We start from the raw sequence: 20,618 nt of genomic DNA, 5'->3' as shown, positions 1-20,618 counted from the left end.
AGGTTTCATTTCGCTGTTGCACGTCAGCGTAGCTATACTGCGTAATTGTCTGAGAAATGCGTCGAAATACTGGCAACTGTCTTGACATTGCACCGCCTGATGAACAAGAAAGCTCGATGCATGAGCTGCGGGAACTTCTTTTTTTTTTGTGTGTGTGCGTGTGTGTTCAGGATTTGTCTCCAGCATTTGGTATTCTGGAGCGAGGTAACTGAAAAATTAATGTGCCTCTTCACATCGACGTTCAAGTCACCAGCGAACAAGACTGATGATCCGAGGTCGAGATTTGTGAGGGAGGCCTTGGTGTATACGTCGCTATGTTTCCATGTGAAGCATATGGGATGCGTTTATGTACGGCCAAAATATTACGCAGCACACTTCGGCGTTTCGAATTTTATTTTTCATTGCGTAAAAAAGATGTCCTGGTTTCTTGGGTTCGTACGCAAGCGTACCAGAGCCATATGTTAACATATATGTACTAAGTACTTTCCAATTTTCATTTTCATGTTAACATATATGTACTAAGTACTTCCCACTTTCCACTACCTAATGCTCGAGAAAAGTTTGATCGCCGAAGCGTGCTCCGTGTAATTGTGGCTGGTACTGTCCATAGCCACAAAGACAAAGCGGCTTTCCAGTTTGGCTGCGCAAACCTCTACCACGTTCTGCATGCTTTATTCAGAAGATTTGAATGGGGGTCACGGGGAAACCATTTTGGCAGTAAATCGCGGCGCACTCGGCAGAGGTTCCTGCGGATCCTGTCCAGTCCCGCGTCTCCGAGCCGCTTCCCGGGGCAACACCTCGGGGTGCTGACTTCTCTCGCGTGTTCGCGCTGCGCCACGAGACCGGTGTTTCACTCGGCGTTCTTCTCTTGAGCTCTTGTATGAACCAATTGTATGAAACGGCAGCAAGGCGTTTCTGAACCCGGGCTTCGCGCTCACACGCCGCTTCAAAAGGGTGGGCTTCGGCAAATCGCTATTCTTCCTTGTCCACCGCATTGCTCTTGTCACGACTGCCGGACAACCTGATGATGACAAATTTAGCGAGAGACAATGGCTGTGTGAACGTTATCATGATTGAGTGCTCATTCTACCCGACGACGGCGGGGTAGGCACAAGGCCCAAGGTGGACGGCTTTACGCGGCACGGGCGTCTACGCGAAAGCAGGGGAACGAAGACGGGTAGAGTCTCTAAACCAATCGAAAATGGCACGAGTCTTCTCCCTCACTGTAAACAACCAACACACATTCATGCGTGCACGGCTGCCCCTTCTCAGCACGTGCCGTTTCCGCTCACCTGACCCTTGTAGTCGTTTCCTCGCGGCGAACCAGCAGCGATGATCAGCTCTCGCCCACGCAGTAATCTTCCTGTCGTGACTGAGTAGCCTGTATAAGGAAAAACAATAGCTGCATTTGCAACGCCGCGCGTGTCTCTTGACGAAAAGCAGGCGTATATGTATACGAAATGTTCGAAATCATGACTCGAAAGCTTGTCTTTTAACGCGAAACAGACCCACGAGTACGATACACGAGCAGTTGATCAGCTGTGGAATCAGGGGCTTGTGTTGTGCGGAAATAGTATTGTATTCCAACCGGACATACCTTTGTACGCATATGTCTCCTGCCTGCCCAGAAGCATGTGGGCACTCGCAAGTTCCTGTCCCTGGTTGTAGCGTGTTACGGAACCTGCCGGAAAAAATAAGAGCCCGCCGCGAGAGACACACACATCAAATTCTCATTGCGAAAGTAAATGTCATGTAGCCCTTTTCTTCCTCCTCCTCTTTTTTTTTTTTCAGACGTTCCAGAATCAACGGAGTGACGCACCTTCCCAGTCGTTAAAGCCAGGTACCCCAAGAACCAGCCTGCCATCCTGTAAAAAGAGAATATGTTGCAAATTGTAAAAAAAAAAAAAAAACGAATGATGCTGCAGGACGCGCATATAGTCTCAGCAGTTCTCCCACCTTTCACTTACGCGTGCATTCGCAAAGCAGCCTGAATGTCCATACGTCATATAGCAGCATCCTTTTATTAATGTGTCTCATCTGCCTTTTTCTTCAGGTCGACACTCCCTGACAGCGCCCCATTGTGTTAAGAAAGGATACTAGGATCAAAGCTTGGCGAATGTCTCCTGAGTGCTAACTGTCGCAACAGTCATAGGACGTCTGTACGTCTCTCATAGGACGTCTGTACCTGATATAGATACCTGATTTTGAACTCAGTCCGAACAAATACTTGGAAGAAGTTACGTGCGTAATACGAGCGTATAGCTCGTGAGTGCTAGAGCACCATGGACGGACAAAGGTTGTCCATGTGCGTTGGCTCCCAACGCTAAACTGACTCCTGAGGCGCCTGCGCCTGGAGGGTCAGTTGTTACAATTGACTCTTTAATTGCAACAGACCAAGAGTTTGTTACTATTAATTAACTGCTGTCAGCTTTCCCACAGAAGAGAAGAACACGGATATAAAGACCCAGAAACCAAGGGGCACAGGGGATATTTAATTAATTTATTTATTTTGTGGTGTTGATAAATTTATGATATTACTGAATATGTTACCGCTTAAAGCTAATTGATTAGAAAAGCAGAAGAAAAAACAACCACATGCCGCCGGTGGGTGCCGAACCCACGACCTCCGAATTGCGCGTCCGGTGCTCTACCGCTGAGCTACGGCGACGAATGTCAAACCTTCTGCTTTCGGGGGTATTTATGTTTACAAATAACCCAACCTTGGGAGTGTGCACCAGCGGCACCCACGTTCTTAAGCGGCGGACGTAGCACGCCCTGACTTACCGCTGATGTGACGTAGAACGTCATCGAACGGCGAGGGTTGAAGCTGTGTGAGAACCCTCTTATGCTCCCTAAGGCATCAAGGCTGTCAGAACCGAGGCCCTCGTTAAGCAATTAAGCAGACAAGGAAAGGGGAATGAGGGGCTCGTTATAAATATGAGAGAAGCCAACAGCCACAGAAACCAAGGGGCACAGGGGATTTTTAATTAATTTATTTATTTTGTGGTGTTGATCAATTTATGATATTACTGAATATATTACCGCTTAAAGCTAATTGATTAGAAAAGGAGAAGAAAAAACAACTTATGCCACCGGTGGGTGCCGAACCCACGACCTCCGAATTGATTTGACAGCCGTCGCCGTCAGCGGTAGAGCACCGGACGCGTAATTCGGAGGTCGTGGGTTCGGATCCCACCGGCGGCATGTGGTTGTTTTTTCTTCTGCTTTTCTAAACAAAGAGCTTTAAGCGGTAACATATTCAGTAATATCATAAATTGATCAACACCACAAAATAAATAAATTAATTAAAAATCCCCTGTGCCCCTTGGTTTCTGCGGCTGTTCGCTTCTCTCATATTTATAACGAGCCCCTCATTCCCCTTTCCTTGTCTGCTTAACGGATATAAAGAGCAAGACGGGTAGCTGGTGCGGATGCTAGGTACCCAGAGATAAAGAAACAAGATTCAAAAGCAACTACAAACGTGGAAAACACTACATACGGGACCAGCTTGCAGCGCGCTCAGGAAATTCACAAAAAGAATTACGCGGCTGATCGACAAGCATTAGTAACTGTACTAGTGCGTACCAGTACGACCTCTCTGAATTTCTTTCCAAATAAACCTCTATCTGCGTCTCTGTATTGGCTGAAATTTAGAGAGAACGTTGTCAGTAAAGAAGGAAGCAGCAGCAACAGCGACACAGACAAAATATTTCCATTTAAAGACGAACAGCAATGTACATGAGGTGTACTAGCTTTTACAAAGGAGGCAGGAAGATTGGGACATTTGCCAGATTTCCTGTACAAGCAGGTACCTATGTTCGCCGCCGTATGTAACGCGCAGCGGGTTTTAAGAAGTGCTCTGCGACCAATGTATGGTAAGCTGACGGGTTAGAATACATACAGCAATAGTCTATTGAGCAGTCAGATACTGTAGCGAGTTGGCGAAATTAAACAGACATAGAGAGCGACGTGCGTTGTACATGGTGAGACAGAGGCACACAAGCTCGGTAGTGAAAACGGAGTACCGTGAATAGCAGAATAGAAGCGGGATGAGTAAGAAACGTGCCCCGTCCGCTCACCTCAGTGAAGGCTGCCGAGAACCCCATCTCTGCCGTGACGTAGTGGTATCTTTCGTTCGCGAACTGGTCGCCTGTGGACGTACACTTTGGTTTTTGTTTGCCTGGTCGTCTGAGACACAAGTCACGCCGACGCTATACACCACTCCGTTCGCAGTAATATCCGAACGCTTACGCATGCGCTGCACCGTGTGCACTACTACAAGTAAACAGCTGAGTGCATTTACGGCGTATTTCCTTATCTTTTATTTACTGACACTGCTACGTCTTTGCATAGTGAGCCGACAGTTCATCTCTTCAAGAATATGCAAACCAAACTGTTGAGCTCTTCCTCAATTTTGTCTGTTAACTAAGAAACTAATGGCATGTCGAAAACAGGAAAATGGCGAAGATATGAGAGAATAACAGATGACAAAGAACCATTCAAATCAAGTGATATTTTCTCTCCATTTTGTTCTAATGTTCCCAAAGTGCTTCATCAAGATGCCTTTCTTTTCAAATGCAATTATTTTAGTTATTATTTTATTATTTGAACTGTATTGTTTATTTTAGGATTGCTCCATGCTGACTCAACAAATACAGTGCGCCTGGCAACGGGTGTTAACATTATTGAGGTCGGAAGGCATGACGAATAGGTTAAAACCGAAAAACAACTGTCGTTGGCAAGCACGCACATGCAGAAATATGTGCGCTTTGGGCCATAGGCATTCGCAGCCAGCACGCAATCGTGCACTGGTACAGTCAGTGGACGGGAGAGTTCTCAGAATGGAGGAATACGTGACTCACCACAGTGTATACAAAATGCTCGCATGTGCATTCGGCGCAGAAAGCAAGCGTACTAAAGCTATAAGGCACCGGACGCCCAGACGTCACCTGGCTACAATGAAGCTACGCCTCGCCAGAGGGGCGACGTGCTCGTTCAAGGGTGCAAGGTTACTGGAACAAGGCGCGAGGCGTCGGCGTGTCCTGCTCACGCAAAATTCAAGTCATCATGGGCATTCAAACGGCGCTCATTTGTGAGACCAAGGCACCAAATGTTGCTGCTGAAAGTATGCATACGTGTACAAAGAAGCCATCGTTTTGATATCGAAGAAGCATGGAAAAATAGGGGCGCTGACTCAAAGTAAGCAAAGCAGCCATATGACAACCATGCTATGGACACCATGGTTGTCATTGGAATCGATAAAAAAAGTTTTCCCGCGAGCTAAACAGGATAATTCTACGTTGAAGCACGAAGCAAACTTAGCAGCACTGCTGGCTAACTGCAACTTAAGGCTGCACCTTTGTTTACTTGTTCTTATCTGTACAGATATCTGCCAACGTAGGAAGGGCCAATTATCACGCGAGCGTCATCACTCTCAGCCTAGACCTCAACACATTCCCTTTTCATTCGTACTTCTTTTCATATTCAGTACTATGCCGACAAGCGGCGGTTTCAACACCGCTAACTTCTAAACACAGAGTTTATATGAAGGGAATATCTCAAGGCTCCGTATTGAGAACGATGCGACGTTTCGCGCATGATTTCAGGTATCTGCACGACTTTCTCACCAAGCAGGCTGGTTAGAGTTTTTTTTTTTTAATTTATGAAGTCATCCTTCGTTGGACATCTACGCACCTGGTAGCTCGAACGGCACTACGCCTTCTAGCAGGAAATACAATTTGGGATCATGGTAGTTTGCGCAACGGAAAATGTATACAGTTCAGTTTCAGTTTCAGCTTCAGTTTATTTCCAGAAAAAAAAAAAATCTGGTGGGACACCTGGGCTAAAAGCTGCTTTTGTCAGCTTGACGAGGCCCAGGGCCCAGCATACAAGGCAGGGCAAGTCACACAGACATTGAAGAACAGCAAAATAAAGGAACTGTTGTGTTCCCTTGTTGCTTTTGTGTGTGTGCGCCCCCTCCTAACGACCACTCGCATTCCCCTCCTAACGACAGTTCGCATCCTCCTCCTAACGACCACTCAATCCTCCTCCTAACGACCACTCGCATCCCCTCCTAACGACCGCTTGCCCCTCGTCGCACGCTGTCGCCGGATGCCCCCCCACGGTGCGCCCCCGCACCCTCCTCCTGTTCTGGGAAGCCACTCCCTGCCGTGGACGCTTCTCCGCTCCCCCCTTTCTTCGGGCGGCCAGTACGGCTCCTGCCTCGGTCGACGCTGGTCGCACCCTCATCGGCTTTAAATAAACGAAGTCTTAAAGTACCGTGTGCGTCTTTCGCTGCATTCAACACAGCGACCGGACACGACAGTGGCGACGAGAAAGTGGATTCGACCCGCGCTACGCAACGCTATTGACAAGCCATGGCTACGCGAGGGTTTCCCAATCAGATACCAGAGTTCAACGGCTCATCGTGGTCATCGTGGGTTGGACGCCTTCAGTTCTACTTTGAAGCTAACAACATCACAGACCCAGCCTTGAAGAGGGCCAACCTGCTGACGCTGTGCGGGGAGCAGACCTACGATACTGTCTGCGCCCTTATTCAGCCAAGCACACCAGCGGCAGTGTCTTACGACGACATCGTAAAAGCGCTGCAAAAGCACTACGACCCAAGGCCATCCGAGGTCTACAGCCGGGCTCGCTTCCAACGACGAGATCAACTGGGAGGAGAAACTGTGAGCGCCTACGTAGCCGCGCTCAAGAAGCTCGCTGCCGACTGCAATTTTGGAACGCTGTCGACAACAGCTACCGGGCAGGAGGGAGACGCAGCTTCTTCTGCTAACACCACCATGCTTCCTTTGGACGTGATGTTACGCGACAGATTTGTGTGCGGACTGAGTGACGAGTCACTGCAGCAGCGCCTGTTCGCTGAGAAGGACCTCACATTCAGCAAAGCTTACGACATCGCCGTTCGAGCGGAGAGCGCCGGTCACCAGCAGAGAGGGATTCGCCGGAACACCGAGCCGGTACACCAGACAAGCAACCAGGTGCGCAAGCCTTCTGTTGTTGTAAAATCGGTCAAAAAGGCACAACGCTGCTGGCGGTGTGACGACCAACACAACCCCCAGGGATGTCGATTCCAGTCAGCCACGTGTAATTTTTGCCACAAGCGAGGGCATATCGAAAGAGCATGCATTACGAAACGGAGACTTGCCAAGATAAAGTCACCTTCCCAGCCTAATCACAGCGTCAACGCCTCAGAGAATACGCCGCTATCTGATCTCCATGGAACAACATCAGCAACACCATCTGTGTTGTACGACCTGAACACCATGAATCTCGGCACGCGACCGAAGATTTTTACAGAAGTAAGCGTACATCACCAGCTGATTAAGTTCGAGGTGGACTCCGGCGCAGCCTGTACTCTGATCAGTGAGGACACGTTCCGAACTTCATGGCCATCTGACGCACCCGCCCTGCAACAAGACGACACGCACCTGCGAACGTGGTCAGGACAGAATCTGCCACTATTGGGCTCTGCCAACGTGCAGGTTAACTACAACGGCCAGACCCATACGCTACCTCTGCTTGTTGTGAAGGGCACAGGATCAAGCCTTCTAGGGAGAAACTGGTTTTGTCCACTAGGCGTGATGATATGCGGCATACACCAGACGCCGAGCCAGAACATGGTTGAGCAACTGCAAGAGAAATACGAAAGAGTATTCTCGGAAGAGATTCCAGGAAACGAAGGGCCCCCGGTCACACTGGAGTTGTTGGACAACGCGCAACCCAAATTTCTGAAGGCCAGGCCGGTGCCGTTTGCTCTCCGAGATTCAGTTGAAAAAGAGTTCGACAAACTGGAGCAGCAAGGTGTCATCGAGCCGACGCAGCATTCCATCAAACTCTCAGCGTACGACTACGCTCTGGTCTACCGCAATGGGAGTAAACATCAAAACGCCGATGCGCTAAGCCGTCTGCCACTAGACGCAACTGTTGACGAACCATTTCCACCAGGAGACGTTCTGATGTTCGAAGCACTGCCAGAACCTCCGCTTACAGGAGGCACAGTTGCAGCATCTACGCAGAAGTGCGCAGCTCTCCGGCTAGTTTACACAGTTGTTCAACAAGGCAACGTGCATAAACTCAAAGGGGACAACTTCGACGCTTACCGCAGGCGAGCTACAGAGTTGAGCACCCATCGCGGCTGCATCATATTTGGGTCCCGAGTTGTGATGCCGAGAGAACTACGCGCACAAGCTATGTCTCTCATCCACGCCGGACATCGGGGCATCGTTGCAATGAAAAAGTGTGCCAGAAGCTACATGTGGTGGCCTGGCATTGACAACGACATCGAAACAGTGGTGCGAGAATGCAAGCCTTGCCAGAGCAGCCGGAGCGCCCCGCCGAAAGCTCCTGTCCCAGAATGGGAAAAGCCAGACACACCATGGCACACACTGCACATTGATTTTGCAGGACCAATTGAGGGCTGCACTTTCCTTGTGGTCGTAGATGCCTACACAAAGAGGCTTGAGATAAGGCAAATGGGACAGACGACTTCGGCAGCAGTCATTGACAACCTCCGATCACTATTTGCAACGTTCGGCCTGCCGCGCAAGGTAGTGTCGGACAACGGAACACCGTTTGTGTCTGCGGAGATCCTCAAGTTTTATCGCGACAACGGGATCTCATCAGTTACATCGGCCCCCTACCACCCAGCGACAAACGGACAAGCCGAGCGCTACGTAGCCGAGCTAAAACGCGCCCTTGAAAGAGATCAGACAGGCTCGCTGCAGCGCCGCCTTGCGCGCTTTCTCTTCAAGCAGCACACGACGGTTCAGAGCACAACAGGCGAGACCCCCCTCGAAAATGATGTTCGAGCGTGAAAGGCGAACCCAGCTCACAGCCATCCTCCCCGAGCCAAAGGCAGAGACGTTCCGGGAAGAAAAAGCAATTCCGCGCTGCGGCACGCTTAATGAGGGGCAGCGCGTCCTCGCCCGACAGTTTCTGAAAAAGCCACGCTGGGAGGAAGCTACAATTGTCAGACGCATAGGCCTGCGCTCTTGGCTCGTCAACATACATGGCACAGTAGCACGCCGACATCTCAACCAGCTGCGTAGATTTACGACGCCGTCTGAGAGCTGTCCGCCAGCGGAGAGAACACGTGCACCATTTTCCCACATAGCCTGGCACCTCTTCCCGGAAGAAGAGACTTCGCCCAGGACAGACCTAGGAGACACAGCGAACAACAGCCAGCCTACAAGTGTTTCTCCCCCGAGCGCACAAAGCCAGCGCGCCTCCACGCGTGAGCGCCGACCCCCTGCACGATACCAGGCAACTTTCTAAGGGGGAAGGAAGTGTTGTGTTCCCTTGTTGCTTTTGTGTGTGTGCGCCCCCTCCTAACGACCACTCGCATTCCCCTCCTAACGACAGTTCGCATCCTCCTCCTAACGACCACTCAATCCTCCTCCTAACGACCACTCGCATCCCCTCCTAACGACCGCTTGCCCCTCGTCGCACGCTGTCGCCGGATGCCCCCCCACGGTGCGCCCCCGCACCCTCCTCCTGTTCTGGGAAGCCACTCCCTGCCGTGGACGCTTCTCCGCTCCCCCCTTTCTTCGGGCGGCCAGTACGGCTCCTGCCTCGGTCGACGCTGGTCGCACCCTCATCGGCTTTAAATAAACGAAGTCTTAAAGTACCGTGTGCGTCTTTCGCTGCATTCAACACAGCGACCGGACACGACAGGAACATAAAGATATCAATACTTAAACACACAGCACAGAAAGACGTGTAAAATGCGGTAACAAGTAGAAACATGTGTACAGTTTTGAAGTAATGCAAAACTGGAAAAAACATACATATGAATGATTTCAACAGATTCAAAATCAAAATAAATAACATCAGTCGAACACAAGAGAGAAAAACAGAGCACAAGAAAATAACAAACAGTTATATAATGTGGTTACAGTGATTGTATGATATGAAACAAAAATATAAAGAAAGATATTTGGGACAATGGAAAACAGTTATTCACCAGAACATCTATACGGATAAAAAGTACTGTCGCAACTGGTTAAGGCTGGGTTTGGTAAATTGCGAGTGTTTATTTAAAATGAACGGGAGGTTGTGCTTCAGGGACTGTAGTTTGTATACGCACCTGCATTGACTAGTGGAACGAGCTTCTTGGGTTGCTCAAGGTTTTGGTCAAGCACATAGCAAGCACCGTTAGACAGGTAAACGTTGTACCGTGTCCGGTTGTACCATGTCCGGTTGTACCATAGTTGGTTTTTCCACAAAGGTGCACAGACCTGCAAAAGAAAAAAAAAGAACGGGCGTGTTTCGTGCGCATGGCCCCACGTTAACGCTTATCTCACCTTCGATATGTGTCATGGCAGCAAGCGTAACCGGAAGGAAACGACAAACTGCGCCTGATGTAAGATCGATCAAAAGTATCGATCATATACGATCATATACTGCTTATTTAATATGCATGTATGAAGGAGAAAAAAAGAGGTAGTACGGTGGAAAGTTGGGCGAGTTGAATCTTACTCATTACGTAGTTAGCGCCAGAAACGTGGCTTAAGGTGGAAGAAAGACACAACACGAGCGCTTTTTCGCAACTAAAACTTTAATGGAAAAACGCATGATATATACTCATCTCGTAAAAGTAAATCAAAAGAAACATGCATGATAACATCAAGAAAATATTAGGGCACGATATATCTGAACAGTCCTGAGTAACGTAGAAATAGAGAAAAAGCAGGAAAATTCATGGTCACAATCACGAAGAGCAAAAACCAAAAACAGAAAAAAAAAACACGTTGCCAAGATTGTGCTTAAGTTGATGCTTGTATGGTGTCACCACGTTTTTTTTTTCTTTACCTTCTCGTCCATTGCCTTCTTTGGCGCAATGCCTTTTACCAAGCGGATAAGTTTTTCACGTGCAAAACTAATGGCGCTGTCCGAATAGCCTGATGACTTTATTCTATTTACTTGTTCTTGAGAGCTATTGGCCATGTCGCGCGTGCAGGACTTCGCCAGGTCTGAACGTAGAAATGGAAATACAATGCCATTTTTTTACGACATACGAGTGGCCAATCTTTTCAACGCGGCCGGGCGCTATGGCATACAGGTAATCTTTTCGGCTCCAAACAAGCTCAAGGAAGTGTGCGGCCCAGTAAGCAGAATAATAGAGAACTGGAGAGGTCAAAATTAAAATAAGAAAATGTCCAAGACATGCCATATATACCATAAGAATACTTCGGGGTTCATCCCGTGCAAAACTGGTGTGGTATATGAGCAGCCTGTTTCCTGCGTCAAGACCTACATAGGTCAGACAGGACGTTGTGTAAACGTACGGCTAAAAGAACACGAGAAATCGCTCTCTGGGCCGAAGTCCTCGCATTTGGTGGACCATTGCCGGGGATGTAATGAATGTAAACCGGATTGTGTGCCGGAATGTAGGCCACGCCAGAAGTGTAAGAAAAAATGTAATCCCCTTTATGCGCAAGCTGAAATTTAATCAATTCATAAAGAACGAGTTCAGCGCGAATTCACGGACGCTTTTTATATTCCGATACAGGGAAATACAAGCGTAAGCGCAACGTTCATTTCTTTCTCAGGAAAAGAACTGGCATACCTGGACCACACGTGGAACTAATTTCCATTCCTTCGCTCCATTTTGTTTTTTTTTTTTATTTTGTGTTTTTTGTTTTGGCTCTTCGTGATTGTGACTATGAAGTTTCCTGATTTTGCTGCATTTATTATGTTACTCAGCACTCTTCGAAGTATTGCGCCCCAAGATTTTCTTGATGTTATCAAGTATGCTTCTCTTGATTTAGTTTCACGAGATGGGTATATATCATGTGTTTTTCCATTAAAGTTTTAGTTGCGAAATGCGCTCGTGTTGTGTCTATCTTCCACTTTGGTCCTCGTTTTTGGCGCTAACTACATCAAGTGGAAATAGGTTTCTTCAACAGATATTTCATTTTCACGTGTGCGGCGGACGGCTTTCAATGACGCTTCGGCCTGGAAGAGCCCCTTATGTAAAAGATTTTCGCTCCGAAATTTAAGCCATTGTTCAGTGCTTCGTTGCTTTCCAACGGCCAGTACCGGCTACCGGTTTCAGTTCACGGCGTTTATGTACATATGGACTGAGCCGAATAATAGTTCGTGAACGCTGTTGGCGGTGAAAAAAGCCGCTTATCAAATACTTACCACAACACTGCCGTCGTACGACACGTCAAGAGACAGGCCCAAAGTCATGTTGTCCTTCAGGTCTTCGTAGCGCATATCATCAACCGGATCCTCGTGGTAGTCATTGCCTGAAATGAGTTGCCATGCGTCCGTTGTTTGACACTAAATCGGACTGTCGAAAAGCAGCCGTCATGCTCCTAAGCCGGGTCGCTTCTAGTCGGTGAAAAATGACATTTGTCGCTACAGAATTAGGAACCATGAACAAAATAAGCGTGCAATCCAAAGCAACCCGTCCGAAATACATGCACAAAACACAACCTCACTAGCACTGATAACTTGTGTTCCCCCTCTTAAAAAATTCCTGCGCTCTCACGTACAAACAAATACAGCTGTGTGAGTCATGCACATTGCTAGGCTAGCGCCGCCCGCTCACCCGTGTCGTCCACATGCAACTCGAAGCAAGGCCGGTTTTCCTCGAGCAGCGGGCACCTGAACAGCACGCCAGGCTCGGAGATGTTTCGCCATTGGTTCAGGGTCGAGTTTGCCCGGATAGCACCCACCAGGGCCCTGGCGACGGTCGGGAAAAAGGGAAAAAAAATAATGGCACATTAATACGCACAGATGTCATCTCCCGTGGTTTTGAAAAATGTGCCACCCGTGGAGTACTTACGTGCTCCACTGAGATACCTTTTCAAGAAATAAGCAGGAAAAGGAGCGCTCTGAGCAGCCATTTTTGAAGTCAGCATTCCGCCCAAGGCGCCCAAAAATTCAAGGTTTGTACGCTTGACTATGACATCATTTTGCAATAGAGATTTGAATAAATACCTTTCGGCATTCGTATTCACCTTAATACGCATCATAAGACGAGGCCGCATGTTTTTGGAAGCGCAGTGTTCTTTATCAAAGATGAGAGGAAAAAAACAAATATTATGAGAAACTGCGGCTGTAAAATTTCTTGGCTGCGCTTGGGGCAGCGCCAAGACCTGAAAAATAAAGTTTAATTCGTGTTTACATCATAAAGTGTACGTTTCCTTTTTTGCTCAAGATCTTGAGGGCATATCTTGAGGGCATATGACGCTAACGCATTTATAGGTCAAATGTTTAGGGGAATTCCCCAAGGTGGAGTAGATTTGTAATAAGGGAGTAATTACTCACTGACATCCAACCGAGCGCAGCCATACGGCTACAAAGGAAAGCTATACTGCTTTCTCAGAAACTTCGTAGCTAAAGAAAAATTCGTCCTGGTCCGGGGTTCAAACCCGGGACCACTGCCTCACCGGAGCAGTCGCTCTATTAATTGAGATAACCGGGACGGCAAGCTCATGGTAGGACGAGAGCGAATTGATCAATAACTCGAAGTGGGAACAGTGTTGGTCAAATGTTTAGGCGAATCCCCCAAGGTGGAGTAGATTTGTAATAAGGGAGTAATTACTCACTGACATCCACCCGAGCGCAGCCATACGGCTACAAAGGAAAGCTATGATATTATGAAACGCACTGATATTAGACAGGGAGGAAAAAAATGCCCAGGCTTAGCTTGGTTAAGCCAAGAATGCGTTGAATATTGCGCGGTCTTTTTGCGCGAGGTATTCCTTGGCGGCACTCGATTTTCTCACCAGCTTTTCCTCCGTCACGTATGGATGGATGGATGGATGGATGGATAGGAGCGCCCCCTTTGAAACGGGGCGGTGGCAATCGCCACCATGCTCAGCCGTCCCATCTTTTTATTTTTTTTTTGTTTCCCCCTTTTTTCCGTTTTGGTTGGTTTGGTTTGGTTTATGGGGTTTAACGTCCCAAAGCGACTAAGGCTATGAGAGACGCCGTAGTGGAGGGCTCCGGAAATTTCGACCACCTGGGGTTCTTTAACGTGCACTGACATCGCACAGTACACGGGCCTCTAGAATTTCTCCTCCAAAGAAATTCCAGCCGCCGCGGCCGGGATCGAACCCGCGTCTTTTGGGTGAGCAGCCGAGCACCATAACCGCTGAGCCACCGCGGCGGCCTTTTTTCCGTTTTGTTTTTGTTTTCTTTTTTTTTGTGGTTTGGTGACGTCACCAAACCACGTGACGTCACGTCACGTGGTTTGGTGGCTGCCCGGCCGCGCCCAAGGGCTGAACTGAGTGATTGCAATATGCTACGCATAAAAAACGCATTTATCGGCACCACTGGGTGCCTATGACCTGTGTGCCTCAAGGGAAGTGGGTGGAATGATCCGGGTAAAAGTCAGTGGCTCAGTGCATACGGCTTTGGGCTGATGGATACGGTGTCTGCGAGGTCGATTCCACCCTGATTCACAGCCAGAGCGTCTAGAATCCGAAAACGTCCGTGCGCAGACATTTCGATAGAGTAAAATGAACCGCAGAAGTTTGAAATTTGCCCCTGTAGGCCTCCACTACGGCATGCCTCATAAGCCTAATCGGATCTCTAATCTATAAGCATGGCAGCAAATAAAATAGGGGCAGAAAGAGAAACATTCACTAAAGACAGTCGCTGACATCCAGATGTCGTTAATCGGTGTTTCGCCGTCCATATCATGTTTCAGGGTGCATGTCATTATGAAAAAAAAAGAAAAAAAACAACGACAACGGCAAAATACAGTCTACAGCAGTCATGCATCCTGTAGTTGAAATAAAAACTGCAGAAGAGAAAAAATAAAAACGCAACACCACTTTTATTCATTTATTTGAAAGGTACCCAACCGCCGAAGGGATGTGGGGACACAAAAATCGACAGGTAGCTAACGAAAATGAGTGTAATGATAGAAAAAACATTTACTATTTATACAACGTTAGGTAATGCATTCTTAAATAAACGGTAGTCATCGATCCGCCAGAGGTGCAAAAAGGTGATTCCACTATTCGAATGTCAGAGGTAAATAGGAATTATTATTTCCAGCATTGTGAGCATTATATACCGGTGTTATGCGTACTGTGGACAGAAATGAATTCTTCACGCAGGTATATATTTGGAAATATTTTATGATGAAGGCAAATACGAAGTTTTCGGGGAAGATATTAAAAGGATGGTAAACCAAGGGTAGCGTTCATAGAAATTATGGTTGCAGTTCTGTTATAGTTAGGCAGAATAAACGGAACGAAATTAGAGGCTAAGTTGGTGGCGGAGACAATAGTTTGCTGAGAGAGGTTCTTATGTAGAAATAGTTGCCTGCTTTCAATTCGCAAGTATTTTTTTATTTCTAACGTCTCCAAATATGCGTACGTTTTGTCAGTTTGTCCTGAAGCTATTCAGTCTGTAATATGAGTCATTTTTATATTTTTTAAAACGCCAGTTCTAAATAACAGTCGACTGGAGTCAAAGATCGGTAATCATTTACGGAGATTAACGTTTTATCTAAACGCTGCAGAAGCAGCCCTCGTTTTTGTGCAGTAGTTTTGGCAGAAAGCTCCACACACGCAAGCAGTCTAGCCGAACAAAAGTATTGTTTTGTGCACTCATCTGTTTGCTCACTCTGCTCCTACCAACGCTAACTGGCATTAACAACTCATACCGTTGAAAAGGATATTGCTCTTTGTAATGAGTTGAATCTAATCTTTTTTATCACAATTAGGAGGCCCATAGCGATCCCGCAAACAATCTGATGTTCTTTTGACTTGACCAACCATTATCCTAGTACTAATCCTTTCATATAACCTTCGAGCTCTAAAAAGCATTTATGCCTTTAATCAGGCACCTTTGCCGATATCCAGATTTTCCCGAAGGGTGCGTAAATGTATTTCTCCAATCAATGATGTTGGTTGTGGTGGCCACATCTGTGAAACACAACGAGGGTACACAAGTCCAGGAGTCTTGGACGTCAGTTTTGACTCTGATGCAACTGTGTAGTATTGTAACGTATTGTTAAGGAAATATTGAAGGTAATGGTCCGTCATTCCGATGTATAGCAAATTCTTTCTTTTAAAGTTTGTGCATTGATCTCATTGTGTAGTTAAAGGCAGCCATAGAAGACCAACGGGGAGGATTTTCGACGATATAAAAAACTTCAAAACCACAAAATGCAAGCCTTCCAAGGGCAGATCAGCGGGTATATTGATTGTTGCAGTGTAATCCTACGATTATACGAAAAAAATCGCCGAGCCCCTTAAACTTCGTTATAACGAGGTTAAACTGTTCCACAAAATAAATTTTCAGGGAGCTTTTTCAGGAGCTCGTCACACGTGTTGGGCGGCTTTCGTCTGTTAGCGGTTGTATAAACCTGACAGTAAAGTATTTCTGGCGCGGGCGGGGGTGTTGCTGCGTAGCATGAGGCTTAGAACAATGGAGCAAACTGACAGCTCCGCGTCAGCGCGTGTACTCACTGCATGCCATTACTTCCGCTCGTATGCAGCGCAACGGAGTATCCAAAGTGGCTTCCAGAGGGACCTCTCAGTAGCACGGGAAACTGAGTGTCCAGATTGTAGGCGGAGACCCCCGGTGCGTGCGTCGTCCAGATGAGGAGCACGAGGACGATCAGTGCCTGCGCCGCGGCGAAAAGACCAGCCATGGTGGCGCCACATAGCGTTGGCTCCGGGCGGTGGTTCTGGGGACTGCGGCGTTCCCTAATTGCCAGTCCTGGTGGCGGAATCATGGCTGCATAGCCAGATATGGCGCAGCTCTCCCTCCGACTGCCACGGAGCAGGACCATCTCAGCGACGTGTAGGGACGGCAGTGGCAACCCCGCTGCGCTTCCCGATCGTGACTGGATCCGTGGTTGACGATGATACTTTATAAAGGTTTATTGCACAATGTCGAATTTTCGTCAGTAAGGAACCAAAGGGCGCCATGCATTATTTTAGCGTGCATTCGCGGGGCACACATCCGCCGCCCGCCGGCATCCGGCGAGTTGGTTGGTGGCGGCGGAGCAGGCAGCGTGAGTAGGCCAATGGTTTTGCTCGCATTTTACGTTCCGAAGAACAACGTTGTAGCAACCAAGCGAGGAAATAAAACTGAAAGATATGCCGAACACGACCATTCATGCGATAAGCCGGAGAACATGGGTCGTTATCATTATGAATGGAGAACATGGGTCATTATCGTTATGAAAGGGTTATCACTAGCTCAGGCAACAATCTGCAAGTCTTCTTCTTTTCTTTTCCTGATGAGGTAGCGAGGAGCATCTTCGATCCGACCTTCGTCCCACGTATGATTCTGCCCACTGAAGTCCCAGCCACTCCAGTTGCTTTAGCATCTCTTTCTGCGATGAGCCGCCCAACGAGATCCCTATAATTCGGTGTCTTGTCGCTTGACATACACGTAGTGGCATCTTGATAACTGTTCCGAACTGCTGCGAACACGGCTACAGAGTAGCTTCACTTCAGTTCCACAGCGGCCTTTTAGTTTCGTCGCCACGCTGAAGCATAAAGCACGCAGAGTGTTGATAAGCGCCCTTCGTGCAGATGTAAAAAAGCTTTCGCGTCAGCAAGTAACACATGAACGATCCATGTTCTCCGGCTTATCGCACGATTGGGAGTGTTCGGCCTATCTTTCAGTTTTATTTCCTCGCTTGGTTGCTACAACGCTGTTCTTCGCAACGTAAAATGCGAGCAAAACCATTGGCCTACTCACGCTGCCTGCTCATCGAAACGCGATAATAAAGGGTGACGTCCTTAAGAAGGAACAGCCTGGCAGACGACGGGCTCAGCCGAGCGTGCTTTGTGAGCATGCGCTTAGCCTCATCCTGTTTCCAATTTCGCCCCGTCATATGGCGCTCAGGCACAGAAAAGTCGCCGCTCTCGCACGGAAGTTAAAGATTTGGGCGCCTGTACACACACACGAGCGCAAACTTGCAACTGTATGTTTCGGAAACGATACATTGCCTTAAAAAGTAGAAAGGGCTCGAAAAAAATGGAGGCTCGAACCTGTCATTGCATTGCCTTAAATTCAAACACTACATAGACAGGAATAAGAAGAAGAAACAGCAGTGCCGCCCTCTCCTCCGTTCTACGGTGGTTATCGGGAGAGCTTCCGATAGGCTGGCCCGGGAAATTGCGGAGGCTCGCGAGATATCTAGTACGGCAGGCTGCGTGAGTAAAGCATCGATAGCCACTTCTCAGAAAAGAACTTGATTTTCTTCGCGACCGATAACCCGCTTTCATGTTGCTGCTTTCTGGGCATTTCCGCTGAGTTTGAATTGCCTTGTGCCTATCACTGATGTTGTTTTTGCTGTACCAATGTGCTCCCACACGTATTGCACTGGCTATCATACGCTGGCGCCCTTTCTGCTTTTTAAGGCGATGTGTCGTTTCCGAAAAATACAGTTGCAAGTTTGCGCTAGTGTGTGCGTACGTGTTTCTCCCTTCCGTCTTGTGTTATTCTGCGCAAAGTTTTCTTGAATATGTCGCTACACCAACTGGCCCAACATTCTGCTCTACTAAGTTTCTTTAGTGCTGTACAGAATAAAAAAAATGAGAAAGTCGTTGCTGCAGTCTGTGCGTGTGGATTGCACAAGTCGGACATTATGTATACGTGATTGAGCTCGATTAACATACCCTCTCTCTTTTTTTTTTTGAGGTGCATTATTAAAGAGCGAAATTGTCCGCGATCAACACCTAAGATGAGCCCATTCTGAATTTTCTGAGTCGGTATTGTGCTTTGAGATACCGAAGGTGAAAATTGCGCTTTCGAAGCCTCGTTGCTTGATGATGTTAACGAGAGGTTAACGTGATTTCGGCGACAGTACTACGCGCAGCGACGCCATTTTGGAAATATGCAATGTGGGAAAGCGAACTCAAAGAGCTTTCAAAAGCGTGCTTTAGACTTTCGCGCCACAATGACGCTTCATGAAATTTAAAAACCGCGCTCGCCCTCGATGTTGACGGCCTTCAATTTACCAATATAACTTTGCGCCCTAAGAGAAAAAAAATTTAAACGTTGATTAGTTACCTTTAACTAACTAGGCCTCTTTGAATACATACGGTCCGCCGTATGGGTCCGCCTTGCTGTACAAACCATGTGCACAGACCACATCGGCGTACCCCTCCGAGTTCATAAAATAAAAATCTGTGAAGGTTAAAAATGGTTAGGTTAAAAATGATCACTCGGTATATGAACCATATGCAAGAAAATATGCCAGGTGTTTCAGGGAAGACGAAGTAATGCTCAAATAGGTTTTCCGGGGTAAAAGTAAAAATACGGCTTTTTCAGCATAGTATCACCAGTGTTAGCGGACACCAGAAAACTAATTTTTAATAATTAAATTTTTTAATCATTAGAGTAAGGCTACTAGTTGGAGTTAGAGATTTGTAGCCGGTCGTAAGTAATAGCTATATCAGTTTTTAGAATATCGAAAACGCGATTAACGTCGGTACTGATGAGCGACAAATTTTGGCTACATCCTGCTAAATTCCTTGGGCTTCCGAAAGGCATGCAAGCAAAGCAACCTTTCCAGTGCACGTAACTAGTCATAAAAGCCAAAGTTTGGCGAGCCGCAGCACCGGGGGTAATGGTGTTTTCGAAATTCTAAAAACTGATGTGGCTATTACTAACGACCGGCTACAAATCTCTAACTGCAACTAGGAGCCTAACTAATAGTTAGGAAGTTAATATTAAAAATTAGTTAACCAGCCTTCTACTTAAAACGATTAAGACGATAATCACGTTTTCGAAATTCTAAAAACTGACATGGCTGTTACTAACGACCGGCTACAAATCTCTAATTTCAACCAGTTGCCTAGCTGTCATAGTGGAAAAGTTAATTATCACAAATTAGTCAACCAGCTTACTACTTAAGACAAACCACCGGCTTTCCGATGTCGGCTAACACTGGTAATACTATGTCACGAAAGGCATATTTTTTTTCCCCAAAAGACCTTACTTTTAAGAAATTAGTCTTCCCTGAAACACCTGGTTGAGCCGTATGCATACAATGCAAAGTAGAATACAGCACCTAAAGAAGAAGACGGCACGCACCATTTCTGGAGGCATGGGCCCTTTGTGGCGTGGCGCTGTTGAAGAAGAGCAAGAAGACGAAGGGCGATGGAGCCGCCGGCCGCTGCTACCAAGTCGTCGCCGCGACGAAAGAAGATGATGTCGCGCTCGCCTCCGAAATCTCGACGAGCTTCGGTTGCGCCGCGGGCCGGCAAGAAGAGGCCGGGAGCAATCGAGTCCGGGCAGCCGCAACCCGGAACCGGCGTCGAGAAAAAGACGCCGCGCCTATCGCACGGAGAGAGGTAGTCATCGGCCAGGTAGCTGACAAAAGCGCGCACCAAAGCCTCTGGTTCTTCGAGTGAGCGGCACTTTGGAGGGTTTCCGGCGTGGAATGAGTGCATTCTTCTTTGATCACCATTGATCAACCAACGGTATCAGAATCCGCGGCCTGCCAATGAAGAATGCTGGGCAGGGAAAATATAGGGAGTGAGTATTTTTTTTTTTTATCCGAGCTGTTTGCCATTAGGCATAATGAAAAAGGGAAAGAAAGTTATAAAAAGGAGCGCAAACAAGCCTCGCTTAAAAAGCGGCAAAAGTTCGCGATAAAG

At 47.5% G+C, this 20,618-nt stretch overlaps 1 protein-coding gene and 1 non-coding gene across 4 annotated transcripts in view; both read right to left on the bottom strand.

Annotated features, from left to right (window-relative positions):
• LOC149341708 (integrin alpha-9-like) overlaps positions 1-20,325 on the bottom strand; it is a 54,226-nt gene extending 33,901 nt beyond the window's left edge. For 2 of the 3 annotated variants that reach the window (XM_089543872.1, XM_089543873.1), the window contains exons 1-9: positions 20,053-20,324; positions 16,464-16,621; positions 12,581-12,714; positions 12,169-12,275; positions 10,109-10,259; positions 4,080-4,150; positions 1,820-1,865; positions 1,598-1,681; positions 1,293-1,381 (exon numbers count right to left, since the gene is read on the bottom strand). In XM_089543872.1, coding sequence (XP_089399998.1) covers positions 1,293-1,381; positions 1,598-1,681; positions 1,820-1,865; positions 4,080-4,150; positions 10,109-10,259; positions 12,169-12,275; positions 12,581-12,714; positions 16,464-16,621; positions 20,053-20,067 — 855 coding nt within the window. In that variant the 5' untranslated portion in view covers positions 20,068-20,324. Of the gene's footprint in view, positions 1-1,292; positions 1,382-1,597; positions 1,682-1,819; positions 1,866-4,079; positions 4,151-10,108; positions 10,260-12,168; positions 12,276-12,580; positions 12,715-16,463; positions 16,622-20,052 lie in introns of all 3 variants that reach the window. The other variant, XM_089543874.1, reaches the window with a different exon arrangement.
• On the bottom strand, positions 2,597-2,668 carry TRNAA-CGC (transfer RNA alanine (anticodon CGC)). The gene has a single exon. It is a non-coding gene; the product is annotated as a tRNA-Ala (tRNA).
• Positions 20,326-20,618: the final 293 nt, after the last annotated feature.

This window comes from Amblyomma mixtum, chromosome 5 (assembly GCF_055824585.1).
Source record: "Amblyomma mixtum isolate Tamu chromosome 5, ASM5582458v1, whole genome shotgun sequence".
NCBI lineage: Eukaryota > Metazoa > Arthropoda > Arachnida > Ixodida > Ixodidae > Amblyomma > Amblyomma mixtum.
Note: the sequence above shows the minus strand (reverse complement) of the source record. Positions and strands in the feature narration are given on the sequence as shown.